Source organism: Micrasema longulum, unplaced genomic scaffold (assembly GCF_059751315.1).
Source record: "Micrasema longulum isolate JH-2025_06_02 unplaced genomic scaffold, ASM5975131v1 h1tg000452l, whole genome shotgun sequence".
In the NCBI taxonomy this organism is placed as follows: Eukaryota; Metazoa; Arthropoda; class Insecta; order Trichoptera; family Brachycentridae; genus Micrasema; species Micrasema longulum.
Genome location: NW_028277651.1, coordinates 617,513 through 635,741, shown reverse-complemented (window position 1 = coordinate 635,741; position 18,229 = coordinate 617,513). Strand labels below are relative to the sequence as shown.

General features: G+C 35.6%; 1 protein-coding gene across 3 annotated transcripts; it reads right to left on the bottom strand.

Moving 5' to 3' along the window:
* Window positions 1–1,684: 1,684 nt before the first annotated feature.
* On the bottom strand, window positions 1,685–11,525 carry Nthl1 (Nth-like DNA glycosylase 1). Of its 3 annotated transcripts, none has more exons than XM_088226628.1 (6): window positions 11,383–11,525; window positions 10,671–11,231; window positions 8,425–8,574; window positions 6,767–6,937; window positions 4,396–4,555; window positions 1,685–2,343 (listed from the first exon to the last, which is right to left on the bottom strand). In XM_088226628.1, exons 2-6 carry the CDS (start codon window positions 11,193–11,195, stop codon window positions 2,096–2,098), a joined length of 1,254 nt encoding a protein of 417 aa, XP_088082754.1. In that variant the 5' UTR covers window positions 11,196–11,231; window positions 11,383–11,525; the 3' UTR covers window positions 1,685–2,095. The 3 variants fall into 3 exon arrangements, with proteins under 3 accessions (XP_088082754.1, XP_088082753.1, XP_088082752.1); XM_088226627.1 differs by having other exon boundaries at window positions 11,342–11,470; XM_088226626.1 differs by having other exon boundaries at window positions 10,671–11,520.
* Between the last annotated feature and the right edge of the window lie 6,704 nt (window positions 11,526–18,229).

The window sequence follows — 18,229 nt, the reverse complement described above, 5'->3', positions numbered from 1 at the left end:
CACGAAAACTCAGCCTGTTTTAAAACATTTGGAAAATTATAACTATTGATTTCCCTAAAAGTTTTTTAATTTTAATGAGTAGGTACAGTAAAACCCCTGTTTTCCGATTTTCAAGGAGCAACAAAAATATGTTTAAATAATTTTATGTAAGTACTCAACCTTAAAAACACGAAAATAAAAATTTGCATAAAATGCAAACAATTTTATCCCAAATATTGGAAAATTTTATTTACATGGTATCACCTTTTTTAGTATGGCACCACAAAATTTCAACTGTCGTTTACATAGCGGCAAAACTGTTTCACACTTTTATAATAACTGTTAAAACATCTTCTTTTCACATAATGTTTATAACTTCAAATAATATTTCTATTGCCAAATTTTTAAACTTTCTGCATCGTAATTCATTGATGTAAAGATTTTATTCTTCCTAAATATGCATCAACTGCATGTCACAATATAGTAAAATGTCAAAATTAGACAATTAAACAAAAGAGTCAATTACACTGCACCTATTTTGAATTTAGTTTGAGACAATAATTTACACATTTCTTTATTTACCTCAAATTTATCTCCATTCACGCGGCGGCGCGCGGCTCGTCTTTTGACAGATCGAATGAGTTATGAAAAAACTTCAGCGTAAAACCAGGATTATGAAAAACGTTAATTGGGGGGAATATTTGAGTGAGAATGTGTGGAAAAAAATGGGACCTAAATATTTCAGTGTAAAAAGAGGGAAAACGTAAAATCGAGGAATGTAAAAATGAGGTTTTACTGTATTTGATCATTGTTTTTCTATCACTCTCTCGCAAATGCCTCCCCGATACTGTGTGAAAAAGACAACTGCACGTTGGTCCGATTTTAATATATAATAATATTTTGTTGTCCTATTTTCCACATCTATAGATGTTAACAGTTTGGCACATACAACATAATAAATATTTTTTTGATTCTTTATTTGCATCAAGGACTAATCTTATTAATCTTAAGTCATACAAATAACTGTTTAGAAACAAAAATGAATATTGTCCCATAGACATATAATAAATAGTAAAATTTAAAGTTCTAATTTTTACTGCGCGTAAGAAAATATTTTTTGTATTCAATTTCCTGTAGGGCTGAACTTCCCCATCGAAGAGTTTTTGCTCAACTGTTGACAGTATTTTGTTCGGTATGTCCGAGAAGTAATTCATTATAAAAGTGAATAAACGTAAGAACAAAACCTAGAACTAAAATTTCAACTAATGTTTCTTCATTGCTTAAATTGGTTGCAACAGAGAGGGAAAACATTTTTGAGAAGAGAATATGGGAGTCTAGGCATTTACAGGGCTTATGAACTGTCATTGGCTGGTTTAAGTGGCCACTTTACACACTGTAACATTCACCATTCTATCTTAAGTTTGAACATTCACATTTCCTCAACTCTTCCATCTGTTGAAACCTTTATCATGTGGGTGAGATTCATCCGGCTGAACCAATTCACTTACTAGGCAACTCCTGAAAAGAAATTTAAATATGAACAACTCCCAAGGGAGAAAATCCAGCCAGTCGGCAAGCATTTCGACATACTCAAAACATTGTTTCTTCATTACATCTGAGATTTTGCTGTTTCCGAGATCGTTATTTATAGCCAAGACTGTATTTCAAACACACAACAACATAAATATTTCTAAAATATACATGATTTAATAAAAAAATGATACTTTTATTAAAATCAAGTAAGGACTAACATATGTATACAATTTTAACAAACTGATTAAAAATTATTAATATCAATTGTTTAGGTAGCTTGAATTCCAAACATACATCTCTTGATAATCCAGCTCCTATCTGTAGATTAAATTTAACATAAAACAGTTAATACTTGTACATTTGACCAGTAAATAGAAGATTAGAATCCTAACTGTCCATACGCTTTGTAGCTGCATGACATGTAGATATATTTAATGTACAACGCCCTTAAGATGATTTTCATGAAAATGGCGCTATATAAACGATCTAAGATAGTAATAATAACCCTGTAGATTGAGAAATTAGTAATTGATTAGAAACCATCATTGACGATGATTCAAGATTACTATAATCGGTTTGAATTCTACTTCTTTTTAGTTTTCTTGTTGCTCTTAGGATAGGGACACAATTGTTGATTGAGACAGCTTTTACAGTTTGGTTTTACTGGCTGACAAACAGTTTGGCCAAATCCGACCAATAAATGGTTTACTTCTGCCCATAGGTCGTATGGTAGCCAGGACTGAAGAGCGGCTCTGGTTGCTTCTGGTGTCTTTGTTTCTTTTGGCAACCAGTGAATTCTGTTAGAAATGCGATGCACATGAGTGTCAACACCTGTAAAAGAAAAATTAAGTTTTATTTATTTAGGATTTTAATATCATTCAGGCGTAAGTGATAAACGATAGTTTATACTGCCCCGTGGGCCTCATGATTACACTTTGAAAAACTCAAACTGTGTTATAATAATAATAATAATATTTGGCTGATTTATTTGGCGCCATTTTTGTGAAAAATCACCTCAAGGGCGCTTTACAATTGTATACTTAAACTTACATTCTAACTAAGCTAAAGCGACATTATATTTTCTGATTTAAAATTGAGGGTATGATTAACTAAAGAAGTGAGATTTTAGTTAGGATCTGAACTGACTGGGACTGTCAATGATAAAAAAGTTTGAGGGCAATCGGTTCCAGGCAGAGAGGCCGGCAACGGCAAAAGCACGATCTCTGAATCTAGTGTTTGGGGAGCGCCGGATTCCGACAAGTTTTCCTCGGCCTAAATCAAATCAAATTCGATAAATATAAAACAATTTTGTTTTTAACCACTTAATTTTTATTTTTCTACTGACAGGTTTCAAAGCTACAAAAGCTTCTGTCGACTTATTAGCTCCATATGTTTCGATGTATATTATTTGATAATATTTAGTAATCACTGTTAAAATAAAATAGGATAAGATTCATTAGTTAAGTATAACTTGATAGAGAAGCTTGTGTAGCCTTGAAACCGGTCGTAAGAAAAAAAAGTAATTAAAATCAGTGTTGTTTTAAAATCGGATTGTGATCTCGGGGCTAGTGTCTCAGACTCACGGCTCAAAGGTCCGTGGTTCGAATCCTACTGTACCCCAACTTGATTCCCATTTTTGTATAGTGAATTATTAACTACTTGTTGAAAATGGCCCTTAAAATGAAATATTTGGGAAAATCATAAGAACGCAAATATTTCATTTATCTTTAAAAAATATAATAATTACAACATAGATGGAGAACATTTAAGAGAAGAGGATATGGAAGCCTAGGTATTTACAGAGCTTATGACCTGTCGTTAGCTGGTTTTAGTGGCCACATTACACTGTGTAACATTCACCATTTTGCCTATGTTTGAACATCCAAATTTCTTCAATTCTTCTATCTGTCGATTTTAGTGAAGTTAAAGAGCTGAAACCTTTATTGATATGAAAAGATTCATCTGATCAAATTATTTCACATACTAGGCAACGCCTGAAAACAATTTTACAATTTTCAAACTTCGTCTTGGACCAGTTGGTTTTATAACAAATTGTAAAAAATAAGAAGTCAGAAGACCTATTCTATTAAGATTAGTATTACTTCAACTCTCGGTAAATTCATATATCATATTTTATTTTGTGAAATACGCGGCAATGTCAGTGTAAAGAAGACCAATTTATAATATAGGTAACGAGTATGGTGAAGTTGATATATTTCGTCTGTCTTTATATAATTATTATTGGCGGCCTCCGTGGTGTAGTGGTCAAGACGCTTGACTCACGCACGGAAGGTTCCGGGTTCGATTCCCGGTGAGAACACAAAAATAAAAAATGTGATTTTTCTCAAGCCTGGGTGCTCTGTGATGTAATTCACCACTGTAATTAGGCCTCCTGGCCTGTTGTGGTGTAAAAAAAAGTATTCAAAAGGTTATAAATTAATCAGTATAAAATTTCTTCATTTTGTTCAATATTTACTATTTATTTTTCATGTATCTTTATAATAATGTATATACTTATGTGTATGTATATATATAGATATATATATGTAAGCATGCATGTATGTATATGTGTGTTGTATGTATACATGTGCATGTGTATATATGTTTTTATATGTAAGTATATTGATTATCTTTTAATATACCTATGTTGGTACATTTCTTTATTTTGACTTATTATTGTATCTTTTGGTTTTTCTTATGTTATCTTTAATTTTAACTAAATGTACATACTTATGTTTCACTGCTGCACATAAATGTATTTCTAATAAATGTAAAAGCCCGTAGGGCGTGTATATTAATAAATAAATATTTTCCGGTAGAAGTACTGTAACTGACTTTGCTATTTGTTTTATTCAAGGCTACAATGTGTTCATCAATACTAACCGATACCCGTAATTTTATTCCAAGCGACCGACATACAAATGTGCGCCATCTTGGGCCCCACACCGGTTAGCTTACATAGTTTCTCCACAGTATCTGGAATGTCTCCGCTGTATTCATCTATCAAGGTTTGCGTAGTCTTCTTTATATATTTCACCTTAGTCTGTAAACAAAATGAAAATAAGAAATTAATATTAACAGGATGAAAAAAAAAATATTGAAAATTGATAAAACACTCAAACCATCAACTTTTTTTTTTCTATCGTTTGTGTCTACTAGTTTTGGGTTCTCAAAGACATTATTTATTTATGACATTTCTGCCATTTCCATTACATGTTATTGATGAGTGTTTATAAAACATTAAAACAATAAAGGAAAAAAAATAATACACGTAAATATTATATACTATAAGCGGTTTAAAATAAAATTATTTCCAATAAAAAAATATATAATAACTTAGTACATCACACAAATTATTTATATTTTAACTGGATCTTTTGGTATTTCATCGACGGCAATCCATACCACGTATGTAACATAACTAAGTCATTCAGTTATGCAATTCAGAGGTAAATATATTCAAACACTGTTAGTAAAACAAATTTAAAAAACATTACACATAATAGGGAAATATGATTTTTTTTACATTTTAAAAATAATAAGGGTCTATGAAATACTGTCGAATAAAAAAATAAAATTTTATTACTTATTAACTCTTTCACCGCTAAGCATATTTTTAAGCCCTCAAATTCACGGATGAGATTTTTAAATTGTCTAGTTATAAGACACAAAGGCATTTATCTGTATAATTTATCGTTTAGTTATCTTCCCAAATCTTGAACTTCAATAATCAAATAAGTTTTTGTGTTTACACAGAGAAATTACATCAATAATCATTCAAATAAATGTGTTCTAACGGATTTGTGAACAGAGCGTTAGCATTATACTATAGGTACTCACTCGTGTTTATGAATGTGTTGATGGAACACAGCGCGGAGACACTTAAGCACAGTAATTATTAGTGTTTAGGTTCTAAGATTATATTATATTGAACGCATTTGCTTATAATAACTCAACAAACAAAATTATTGTTTGTTCAAAATTCATCCAATATTATGTCCTAATTTTTATTTTTTTAACATCGCATCGGTTCAAATTTCAAGATGCGTGAGGAGCGAAACTCATATTTATGTAATTTTTATTGTTAAAATAAAAATACTTTTACTTATGATTTTAAGATTCTACACATAAAATAATAAAAGTGAATTTATTGTCAGGTAAATCGGAGTTTTCCGTGGCATATATGGAAAGAACAATATTTCGAATATCGTCTTCAACATGAAAGACTCTTCTCGCTTACTTTAAAATCTGTCCCTCACAAATGTTTGAAGAAAAAAAAACAGGATTTCACCCCCCAGTCATTAAGATTAACAAATTACAACAGAGATGGAGAACATTTAATTGTAATAAAAGCAACTGGTCCAAGAAGAAGTTTAAAAATTGGAAAATTGTTTTCAGACGTTGCTTAGTATGTGAAATAATTCAATCAGATGAATCTCTTTACAACAATAAAGGTTTCAGCTCTTTAACTTCACTCAAATCAATAGATGGAAGAATTGAAGAAATATAGATGTTCAAACTGGTGGCAAAATGGTGAATGTTACAGTGTGTAAAGTGGCCACTTAAACCAGCCGATGACAGGTAAATGCCTAAATCCATATTCCTTCTCCAAAATGTTTTCCATCTCTGTTGTAATTTGTGAATTGGTTTTATTATTTTATACAAAGTAATCAGATCGGTTGCTGTTATTCGTTCAAGTAATTTACTTATTTTTGTAATGTTAAGTAAGCTGTCATAATTCATTGGATGAAAATATCACAATGAAATAACTTTGTTTTTTTATATGTACCACTTTATTTTTTATAATATAACAACCAATTAGTTTCGGCACTATGCCTTCTTCAGGGTTAATGATAACTAACAAAATATAAAATTTACACAGTGAGGGAAGAGTGTGGCTAAGGGAGAAGAGAGGGGGTAGAAACTGGGGGTTTATGTGTGGATTTAGGGAGGGAACATATTCAAAATAGGACTATTGATTAAATTAATTTAATTACTGATAATATTTTAATTGTTATTTACAGCCTTTCTAATTTCTAAGTTATTGAGTGTGCTTCCGTAAAATTTCAATGCCATCTTTGAAACTAGTTTGGTATTAAATTAAACAGTTATTTCATTGAGTAAGTGTTTATATTTTTTACATATTTCTAGGTGCGCTGGGACCATCAAAATTTTATTTTTTTAAGTGCAATTGTGCTAAAACTTATATACAGTGTTATTGATTAATATATGTACATGTGCTTATTTTAGTTACCTTCCAGAAACCAACAGGATATATAAGTTTTCCGAGTTGTTCATCCGAAGTATTGAGTATATTTTCTGGAGTCAGGCCGTGTTCTAACAACTTCTGCATGGCAGCATGAGTTACTTGGTCTTTGGTTTGGCTGGACAGCATAAGAGCTATTAGAGACTGGTATCTTACCACCTAAAAATAAACATGTTTATATTATAACTTCCAAATTTGTTGCGTGAATTCTCGGTTGAAGTTTGTCATGTACTGAGGTGGTTGTTAATCTGTTAACCGGACGGGACGCATAAATACGTCAAACGTAAACAATATCGGGTACGGGTAGGACATATGAATACGTCCTTGAAGTATATGTTGCGCCCTGGAACGGGCGGGACATATATTTTTCGAACAACAAAGGTATTAGTCATCCATATATGTCTCGACATGAATTTAAGACACGGAGTGAATCAGTATCATTTCGCTATTGAGAGTGGTAGACGTGTTCTGGGTACGTACTTACCCGTCACTGCTCACCCAGACATATATTTCGTACTCTTTTCATTTATTTTAAGCATAAGAAAAATAAAATAATACGAAATTACGTCCTCCGGGCGTGACGTACTGACACGTCCTAGTGGAAGAGTTCGCGCCCGTTAGAAGTTGCGTAATTGGACAACGGACCGCCCGGTTGACAGGTTAAGATACAGTAATAACTCAGTAGTGCGTTCAACTAGTTTATTAATATACTTGTAAATAGAGCTCTAAGATACGACTGTTTACTAGGAGAGAAAAATCTAGAATGACCGGTGCCAGGATGTGGGTATTCAGACAACTGTAGGTATGTTGTTGTCACCAACACCACATCTACATTCCTTGCAACTCTACCCACCATAACCTGGACTTCCCATCCCAATGTAAGTAATACTTGAATCCTGATAATGGAGAAAATGTTCTTTCAGATAAAAAAAAAACTATTAAAGTCAGGTTGTGGTCCCAACTAGAGTCTAGGACTCACGGATCAAAGGTCCGTGGTTCGAATCCCACTCTACCCTAACTTGATTCCTATTTTCTAATAGTGAGTTATTTATAACTCGTTGAAAATGGGCCTCAAAATTAAATATTTGCGTAAATTATAAGAACACAAATATTTCTTTTTTTTTTAAAAATAAATAAATCATTAACTGATTTTTAATGATTAAAATTTAATGATTTCTTACACAATGAGAAATTTCAATGCTTTTTTTATTTGTTAATAGACTATTAAACTAAGCCAAAAAAAATATTTATTGTATTATCAGCGCTATGTTTTGTATTTCCGAAATGTCTCAAGTTCTCTTCCGCTTTTTCTCAGTCAGTTCTGCCAAATGGTCACCTTTAAAACGCATGTTATAGGTTGCTGTGATTAAGTACAATGTAACTTCTCTAAAATGCACACGTCTAAAAGTGGAGGGGTTACACCTCGCTGGGCCAAATACGGTGGATGCCTCCCGAGAGTCTTAACTATGCTGGCCCACTTTACTAGGCATCAAGTTCTTGCGGTTCTGAATGTCCACCGGGAGATCTTATGTGAACTACTGAATGGAAGACACTCAGTGATTGGGCAATGACAAAACTGCCTGAAGAGACTTTGTGAATACCATATGCCCCACGTAGGGGTGGACACGGATTAAATAAGAATATACCTGTGGAGGCGCAGAAGGATCAGCACACTTATCGCATCCCATTTCATCCACCGGAGCTCCTCCACCAGCTCTCATCTGCCGGATATTATTAAGGACCAGCTCCCAGTTATCTGGCTGCCAATCAGTGGTTTTCTCAATTTTTATTTTCTCCTAGAAGTAAAAATATTCTCCACTCAATTTCATTGCCTCTGTTGAGATTATTATCGAGATGAATTAAGTTTTATATTTATTTTCACAAACAAACAAACCATCACGCCGTTTCCCCGTAGGGGTAGGTAGAGAGGATAGAACACCATATCACTCTATCTTTGCATACAGACCCCGCTTCCTCTACATTTCTCATGCACGCATGCTGATTATTCCTACTTTTGACATGTCCATCTTCAAGTATCTCACTGCTACGCAGATGATACTCAGATTTATTTTTATTGCAAACCAGGCGAGAGAAGTGTGCTTGTCAATTTAATTGATGGATGCATCGAGAAAATAGGAAACTGGATGGCTGAAAACAGACTAACATTAAACCCATCAAAAAGTGAACAACTATGGGTCGCTACAGCCAGACGACAGAATTTGATCCAGGATACGGCCCTACCCAATGTAGGGAGTACCGCTTTACCCACCATTAAACTACTGGGAGTTTTATTCAATTCTGACCTTTCTCTTGAGGCTCAAGTTAGTAGAATGATAAGTTCATGCTTCTACCAGCTGAGACAAATTAAATGTATATGCAAAAATTTGCCGGTTGATGCCGCCCATCAATTAATAAATGCGTTTGTAGTGTCTAGAGTCGATTATTGTAATGGTATCTATGCAGGTCTACCAATGAACAAAATGACTCGCCTACAATCCGTATTGAATGCCGCAGCGAGACTTATTTTCGGAATCTCTAAGTTCAGTCATATCACACCACTACTTCAGGAACTACACTGGCTACGTTTTCCACTGAGGGTCGAATACAAACTCTGTTGGCTTATGTATAAGTCACTGCACAGCTCTGCTCCGGAATATCTAAGGGAGCTATGCATTCCAGATGAACTAGCTGACAGGCGTCTAACGCTTAGATCAGCTACGTCTACGGCGAGAGGAAAAGTTATTATACCTCTACGCAAACAGCGCACTAAATTTAGGGAACGCGCATTTGCGGTCGCAGGCCCTATGGCATGGAATGCTCTCCCAACAGAGATGCGAGGCTGTGAAAGTGAAGTGATGTTTCAGAAAAAGCTTAAAACCCACTTGTTCTCTAAATCATTTGAATAAATCCGTAGCATATGACAACAAAATAAATTATTTTAATTAAATTACAAATTCAAAAGAATCACTATGTAAAGCGCCCTTGAGGTATTTTGTTACGAAAATGGCGCTATATAAGTTATCTATAATAATAATAATATTTGATGGGCTTGATCGTGCCACGTCTTTCTCAGTCTTCCTCGTTTTCTAGATCCATCAACATTCGCATCATAGATCCTTTTAGCCCTTCTTACGCTGTCCATTCGCTCTACTTGTCCAAACCGACGCAGCACCCCTTTCTTGATTCTGTCGATAATGCATGTCTCAGCCTTACACAGTTCACAGATCTCGACATTTGTGCACCTATCATACATCGTTTTACCATACATTCGTCTGAGGGATCGCATTTTGACAGCATTTAACCTACTTTTTTAATATTTATTTTATAACAAAATAAGTGTTTACACTAATAAATAAAATATGTAAATTTTGAACGCAGGGAAAGGGTTAAACCAATCTTACAATGTTTATTTTTTAATATTAGCAACAATAATGATTTTTTATTTTATTATTTAATTTATTTTAAGAATATTTTATCACAATCAAATACCTACAATTTCATACATTTACAGGCAGTTTTTCTCAAAGGTGCATGAAAACATTAATTTTTTTAACATTATTTGTATCTCCATATTAATTTAAACTTATGTATGTATTCCTATGTCTGAGGAAGAGAATGATTTACAGTTAACCTACCTTTTAAACAAAACTAAAATAAAGACCATATTTTGTGTATTTTTAATAGAAATCAGCGAACAGTAGTGGAATCAGGATAGAACTCCGTCAGACACCTGATTAGTTGTAAAAACATATGCACACATAACGGACATTAATTTTAAATATTACTAAGCTGTTAAAATGCATGCCCAATAAATTTTTAGGTAGTTTTAAGTGGTTGGATGTTTCAAATATATGTGAAATGATAAGACTGTCAATTAAATTCAGGAACTTACCGTTTTCACATCATCAAACTCCATTTTTATGGGCGGCCTTTTGTGTTTACGCGGAGAAGTCATTGGTATTTCTTTCACTGGCGATGGCGCCTCAGTTTTAATTTTGATTGCAGGATCGAACTTAGATAAACTGTCGCCAGTTTCTATTTCTTCCAGTTTTAACTTAGCTTCGCTCCTAGATCTTTTCAAAGATGACTTTTCTTTCTTAACCAATACATTATTACTTACTTTCTTAGCATCATCTGCAGTGTCTGAATTACCATGTTTTTCCGAAGACTTTAGTGATTTTGGAGGCGTATCATATATTTTTAGTTTGACCTCATCGTTACCAAGGGATGGCATACCTTTTTTCTTGTTCTGAACTTCAATTTTCGCTTTGTCGTCGAATTCAAAAACAGATCTCATATCCTGTAAACATTTTATTACAACACTCTTTTCTAGAGGCTTTTTCTTTTTTTTTTCGTCCTTCTCCACTGTTTTCTTTGCTCTGCTTTTCTTGGGCAAAGATTTTTTTACCGCAGACATATTAAAGTGTAAAACGTTCTGCAAGTTAAACTTTTGCTGAAAAAGGGTATTTATCGAGGGTGTAATAAATAATAATTTATACTTATTATACGCCACATTCGATAACATTACATGGTTATCGCAACGATGAAATTTGTTAAACGTACGAAATAGATTATAAATTAAATTTCCCGTAGTATTGTTATACCTAAAAGCTGTGAAAACTAAAAACCTGGAGCGCGCGAAGAAAGAACGTAAATTACATTTTCAAATGTCAAAGTAAAAACAAGGAAACTGAAAACATTCGTAAAAAATTGAAAAGTAAAAAACTTGAGAACTGTTAACATTCACTAAATCATAACCAAGTTTTCCATAGAAATCCTGTTTCATCATTTTTTTATTTGCCAAATAGAATCAACACCGACTATAGTCAAAACCCCCTCTACTCGTATTACTCGTAGAGGGGGTTTTGCTATAGTGATGTTGAATAAAATAGATGGGGATTGTCTATGACTAACAGTGGTGGCGGTCGTTTTTGTTTGTCTTAGATAATAATTATTGTGTTTTTTCCTTAAAAAGTCGAAATAATTCACTAATTGGGTTAAAAAAAGAGTGGTGTACATACAATTTTATCTATAATTAAGTGTTTTCAGTAGTTTGTGTTTGTTTTCGTTCTCTGTCCCGAAACCTAATAACCAGGTAACAATTATTTTTTCCATACACGTGTAGTCAAATTTTTTTTGGTTTTTACAACTTGTTTTGTACTTTTCTTTTTTTTTATTTGTTATAAATGAACGATAAAGAGAAACCTCCGGATCCACCGGATGGATCTCAATTAGATTCGTCGTGCGGTACAATGGACACTGTTCTAGATCCCGCCGAATTTGTTACAATAAGGCCTAAATCAAAAAAACTCAAACTTATAAATTCGGAGAGGAAATCGAGTTCTGAGTCAGACCGCCCCCTCCCACACAAAACACCTAGCCCCCGACCCTCAGCTTCTACAAACCCAGGTACTCCAGAGGTCACAAACACTTTATCGCCTATTACCACACCTACCAAAGTCCAATCCCGCATGTACAATGGAATGGATCGTGCTCCATTTATCGTACATGTAACAAAAGTACAAGTAGACGGCGTCACCCAAACCAACTTGTACGATATTGACTTCGGTCGATTTCTTCATAGAAACAATATTCGGACTGCCTGGAACGGAATCAAGTCCGTCGGCCGTAACCGTATTTCTGTGGAGTTTAAGACGGCAAACGAAGCCAATACGTTTGTAAAATCAGAAATAGCTAAAAAAGATAATTATAACGTTTTCATTCCGACTTTCCTAGTAACTAAACAAGGTGTTACCAAAGGCATCCCTTCGCACTGGTCTGAACAGGACATTGTGGAGAATGCCGAGGTACCTCATGGATTCGGAAAAGTAATCAAGGCTCGACGACTGAATTACAGATCGAGTAATGGTGACGTAGTCGAATGGAAACCCTCCCGCACGGTGGTTTTGACCTTCGACTCAAAATCTCTACCTTCCCACATTTCCATCTTCAATGTGTCCCTCTCCGTAGAACTCTACGTATTTCCGACTATTCAGTGTTTTAAATGCTGTAAGTACGGACATACAAAGACTGTCTGTAGATCTCTTGTGCGCTGTTACAAGTGTGGCTCCTCACACAATGGGGAATCCTGCACGGTGGCGGCAGAAGATATAAAATGCCTCAATTGTTCTGGTAACCACTCTGCCACCAGCAAGCTGTGCCCTGAGCTTAAAAGGCAACAAAACATAAAACACACGATGGCTGACAGAAACATTTCATATATTGAAGCTTCTAAAATGTTCGGAAAAGCGACGATTTCCTATGCAGAAATCGTCTCTAAAACGACAAAACCGAATGTCAATGTTGTTATGCCCGCGCCCTCCGCGCCAATATCCTACAAAATATCAGTAGAGAGGAAGTCGAGGTCAAAAAAACTACCTTCCAAACCTAATGTTCCTCATCATGACCCTTCACTTCTGTATTTCCCGAATGGACAACTTCCATCTGGTTCTAATGGGAATGCTTTTCCTAGCACAGTCCCAACATCGAACAATACAATTATATCTACCATATTGAGTATTCTAGTATCGATCCTTCAAAACAATCCACAAATACCGTCCAACGTCGCCCATCAACTTCTAAATATAACCTCCCTACTTAACCACCACCATGGCTCCTCAGATGAGGATTCTGCAGTGGAACAGCCATAGCATTTTAAATAAAAAAGAAGATCTCTTGCATACATTGCAAGAAGAATCTATTTCAATTGCGGCCATTTCGGAGACGTGGATGGTCCCGGGATCTACTATTAGATTCCGGGGATTCCACTGTCTGCGAGATGATCGTGAGGATGGGAAGGGTGGCTCTGCCCTCCTCATCAAAAACTCCCTTCCCTTTATCCCTATTAATGTCAAGACTGACGGCTGTCCTTTCCAAGTGACAGCTGCAAAGGTTAATGACTTGACCATCCTTTCCATGTATATCTCCCCAACCAACAAACCCTCAAAATCGATACTTTTATCTTTGTTCCAAAAATTGACCCCTCCGTTCCTTATCCTTGGTGACTTTAATGCTCATCATGCCCTGTGGGGTGCTCCGACATGCGACAGGTTGGGAAGAGATATTGTTGATCTCTTGGATGATCTGAATATGTGTGTCCTTAATGATGGCTCCGCGACGCGCCTTCAGCTTCCAAATCAGCGACCCAGTGCAGTGGATCTCACCATCTCCAGCGCTGCAATGGCACCATCTGTGCAATGGTCAATTAAGGATGACACTATTGGTAGTGATCATTACCCTATAGTAGTCAACCTCATATCCAGCCATAGATATTGCCAAAGTGGCCTATCCCCTGGGGGAAGACGAAGACCGAGATACATTACAGAAAGAGTTAAATGGAGATACTTCTCTGACGACATTGAACTTAAAGTGAACGAGCTGCCCACCCCGACGAAAGAGAATGTAGTGAAGTGCTATGAAGCATTGTCATCATGCATCGTCGAAGCAGCAGACAAACATGTCCCTGTAAAGGAGAAAGGCAATAGAAGTAAACCCCCCCCTGCCCCATGGTGGGATAGCGAATGTGCGGAGGCAGTTTTGAAAAGGAAAAAGCAAGCTAAAGTTTACTCCTTAAACATGAGCCTAGAAAACCTGTTGAGTTTTAAACAGGTTGAAGCTAATACAAAACGCCTCTTAAGAGACAAGAAACGACAAGGATGGAAAAACTTCTGTTGCTCTTTATCACGAGACGTGCCTATATCAACTGTTTGGAGCATGATACGTCGATTTAGAGGTTCTTTCACTCCACCAGTGAGACGTCCTGAGACCCTAGGGTGGGTTGAGGAGTTCGCCAACAAATTAGCCCCGCAGACCGCAAATAACTGGAATGAGTCTCCCTATTGGTACCAGTTTACAAATAGAAGCTGGTTAGATCATAGCTTCAGTTTAGATGAACTGAAGACTATTCTGACCCGGCTCACAGACTCAGCTCCAGGGATTGACGGTATACTGTATAGTTTTATCCAACATAACAGTGATCCTACCCTCTCCTACATCCTATCATTGATCAACATGATCTTTGAATCAGGAAACATCCCCCCTTCATGGAAAACCCAATCCATTATCCCTATCCTTAAACCCAACAAAGACCCAAACTTTGGGTCTTCCTACCGCCCCATAGCCCTCTCCTCCACACTGTTGAAAGTGGCGGAACATATGGTGAGACAACGCTTGGACTGGTTTGTGGAGAGCTCGAAAACTCTCCCCGAGTCTCAATTTGGATTCAGGAAAAGAAAGAGCACTATTGAAAGCGTGTCGGTTCTGACATCTGATATCAGAGCCGCTCTTACTAAGAAAGAATTTCTTATAGGTGTCTGTCTGGACATAAGTGGTGCATATGACAATGTTATTATCCATATTCTAGAAGCTAAAATGCTACGAATTGGAATCCCGCGAAAACTCACTTCCTTTATAGCAAATTTGATTCTCTCCAGAAAGGTAGAAATCAATGTTCGCGGTCATTCTGTGGTGGAGAAAGAGTTGAGCAAGGGACTACCTCAGGGTTCTGTCCTGAGCCCGATTCTCTTCTATACGCATGACATAAGCGGAATTGTTCCCTCAGAGACAAGTTTGCTTCAATACGCGGACGACTTCTTCATGTATACATATGGGAAGGACCCAAATAATCTAGAAAATACTCTAAATTTAGGTATGAGAAACATCAGGAATTGGTTAGTGGAACATGGCTTGGATCTATCGACTAGTAAAAGTAATGCCATAACCTTTTGTAGACAGCGAAAAATCCCAACCATAAAAATTCAACACGGAGATGAGATAGTACCTTTTACGTCCCAGATTAAGTTCCTGGGAGTAATTCTGGACACTCATCTTACATGGAACTCATACATAAATCATATAGTAAACAAGTGTCAAGCCGGATTGAATACGTTAAGAGCAGTCTCGCGAGTATGGTGGGGGAGCCACCCTTTTATACAGAGACTTTTTTTATACTGCGTATATCCGGAGCCATCTAGATTATGCCTCGTTCCTTTTAGAACCTTGTTCAAAAAAGAATCTCCAAAGACTTGACCGGATCCAATCCCAAAGTCTGAGACTAGTCGTCGGAGCCATGAAGTCATCTCCAATTAACGCTTTACAAGTAGAAGCTTGTGATCCCCCACTTGGTATGAGAAGACAATACTTGGCGGATAGATTTCTTCTAAAATGCTCTGTCCAAAAAAACAACCTGCTCCTCAAAAAGGTACAATTTCTCTCTGACTGCGTGACATCCTCATCTTTTTGGTTTCATAAACCACCCCCTTTACTAGTCAACAGTTTTCATTTTTACAAATCTTTCGAATCTAACATTTATCCTAAAGACCTTCTTCCCCTTTATCGTTTCCCATTTAAAACTTCTATTTATGCCCCAAGTATTGAACTCACATTCGGAGTCGAAAGCCACCTACAGCCCCGGTGTACATTCAACCGTATTCGGTCGTCAAGATGGATAGGTTGGAAAATTATCTACACTGATGGATCTCGGTCAGATTCGGCAACCCATACGGGTGCGGCTATATATTGTGAAGACAACAACTTTCAAAGATTGTACAAATTGCACAAGAATGCATCTGTATTTACCGCAGAATGTATCGCAATCCGAGAAGCTGTCAAATACGCCTTAAGCTCACAATATAGCATGTTCCTAATCCTGTCGGATTCCTTGAGTGCCTTACAAAAAATCAAATCCCCTCCATCCTTTTATCCCGAGGATTAGCTCTGCGTGGAAACTCGATTTCTTCTTTCTATATCAGAGGCATCCAATAAGAGTATTGTTATGTCCTGGATCCCTAGCCATTGTGGTATTCCCGGTAACGAAAAAGTGGACGCGTTAGCAAAGGAGGCGGTCCACTCCGGGGATCCTGCCTATAGTAATTTACTACCACTAGGTGATCTCCTTGTTATGACGAAGGAGAAGCAACTTCGCACATGGCAAGAATATTGGGTAGCCTCTTCCCAAGCCAAGGGTAAACATCTTTTCCAACTGAAACCAAATGTTACAGAAAAGCCTTGGTTTTCCAAAGTGATTCTGAACAAGTTTGAGACATCCTCCATATGCAGAATGCGCATTGGGCACTGCTGCAATGGTTCTCACCTGTTCAGAATCCATGTCTGGGACTCTGCCATTTGCGAATGTCAGCTAGATGAGGAAGATTTAAACCATATTTTGTTTGGATGCCCCATAAATGATTGTTATCCTGATTTCCTATCCGACCTCTCTAATATTAATATCCCATTCCCTATTCATATTCTAACTCTCCTGTCCCCACCCAATAAACGTGTATTTAAAATCTTATGTAAATATCTAGTTGTAAATGGTGTAAAGCTGTAAATATGTTTTATTATTATATGTATATATTATATTAAATACTAACATACTAACTTGTACATATTATATTACTAACACATGTGTATATATGTAAAAAAAAAAAAAAACTACTCGACACTGGCCAGAACACCCAAGTTGAGATGTGAAAAGGCCATGAAAAAACGAAGAAGAAGAAGAATAAAATAGATGATTTTTCACTGCAATCTTTCATCCAGTCCCTGCTCTCTACACTGGCACGAGTAAGACTAATTTTTTTCCTTTTGTATATTAAAAATAATGATCGTTAAAAATAAAGTCAAGCAAAACCCACGAGGAAATCATACAATTTTGCCATTTCAAAACAATGTTATTGAAAAATCACTTAATTAAAAAAAAAACATGCATTGTTTAAAAACAATAATTTTTTAAAGGTATTCCTTTTAAAAATAAATTTATAAGTATTATATAGCTGAAATATAATAAGTCTTTCGACCGGCAGATTACACCATTTAAAATTTAGACCAAACATTGGTACATCGATTTTCATATAAAAACCAAACATTGAACTAAAATAAATTGAAATGGTTTAAAGATGATTAAGCATTAAAAAGGCCGTAGCAAAATCTTATTTTTTTGTTTTCGAAAAGAAATTCAAGCATTTTAATTCACGTAATTTTGTGACATTTTTCTTTATTTCTACATAAAATTATGCTGAGGCCATATTATGCACCATTTGATGCAGATATATATACTTTGTGATGAATACACCTATATGATGATGATGATGATGATGATGTTTTTACTACCGATGTATTTTAAAATCAAAATTCAATTGAATACATAAACATTTTTCATCATGCCCTTATCACACCTAATGGTGCTTAGGGAACTGCATTGGTACACCAACTGCAGCGTATCATGATTTTTTGTTCCGTGTAGGTAAGATGATTAGTCTTTTGATTCAGGTGCCAGTCCAGGGACTATGAAATATAATAAAAAATACATTATTTTCAAAACCCCAAACATCACATAGGTATTTGATTTTGTATATTATTTACTAGCTAATTGAAAGCTATTTGGCCATGATATATGTGATATAATTATAATATGTAAAGTAAAACATTGATGCTTATAATAATTGTGAGTTG

Excerpts from the sequence above, each read along its gene's own strand:
- Nthl1 (XM_088226626.1), bottom strand. The coding sequence starts at position 11,303 with ATGTTATCGAATGTGGCGTATAATAAGTATAAATTATTATTTATTACA. Across the intron at positions 4,556-6,766 it reads ATCCTGTTGGTTTCTGGAAG|ACTAAGGTGAAATATATAAA; the intron begins GTAACTAAAATA and ends TTTTGTTTACAG. Across the intron at positions 2,344-4,395 it reads GAATAAAATTACGGGTATCG|GTGTTGACACTCATGTGCAT; the intron begins GTTAGTATTGAT and ends TTTCTTTTACAG.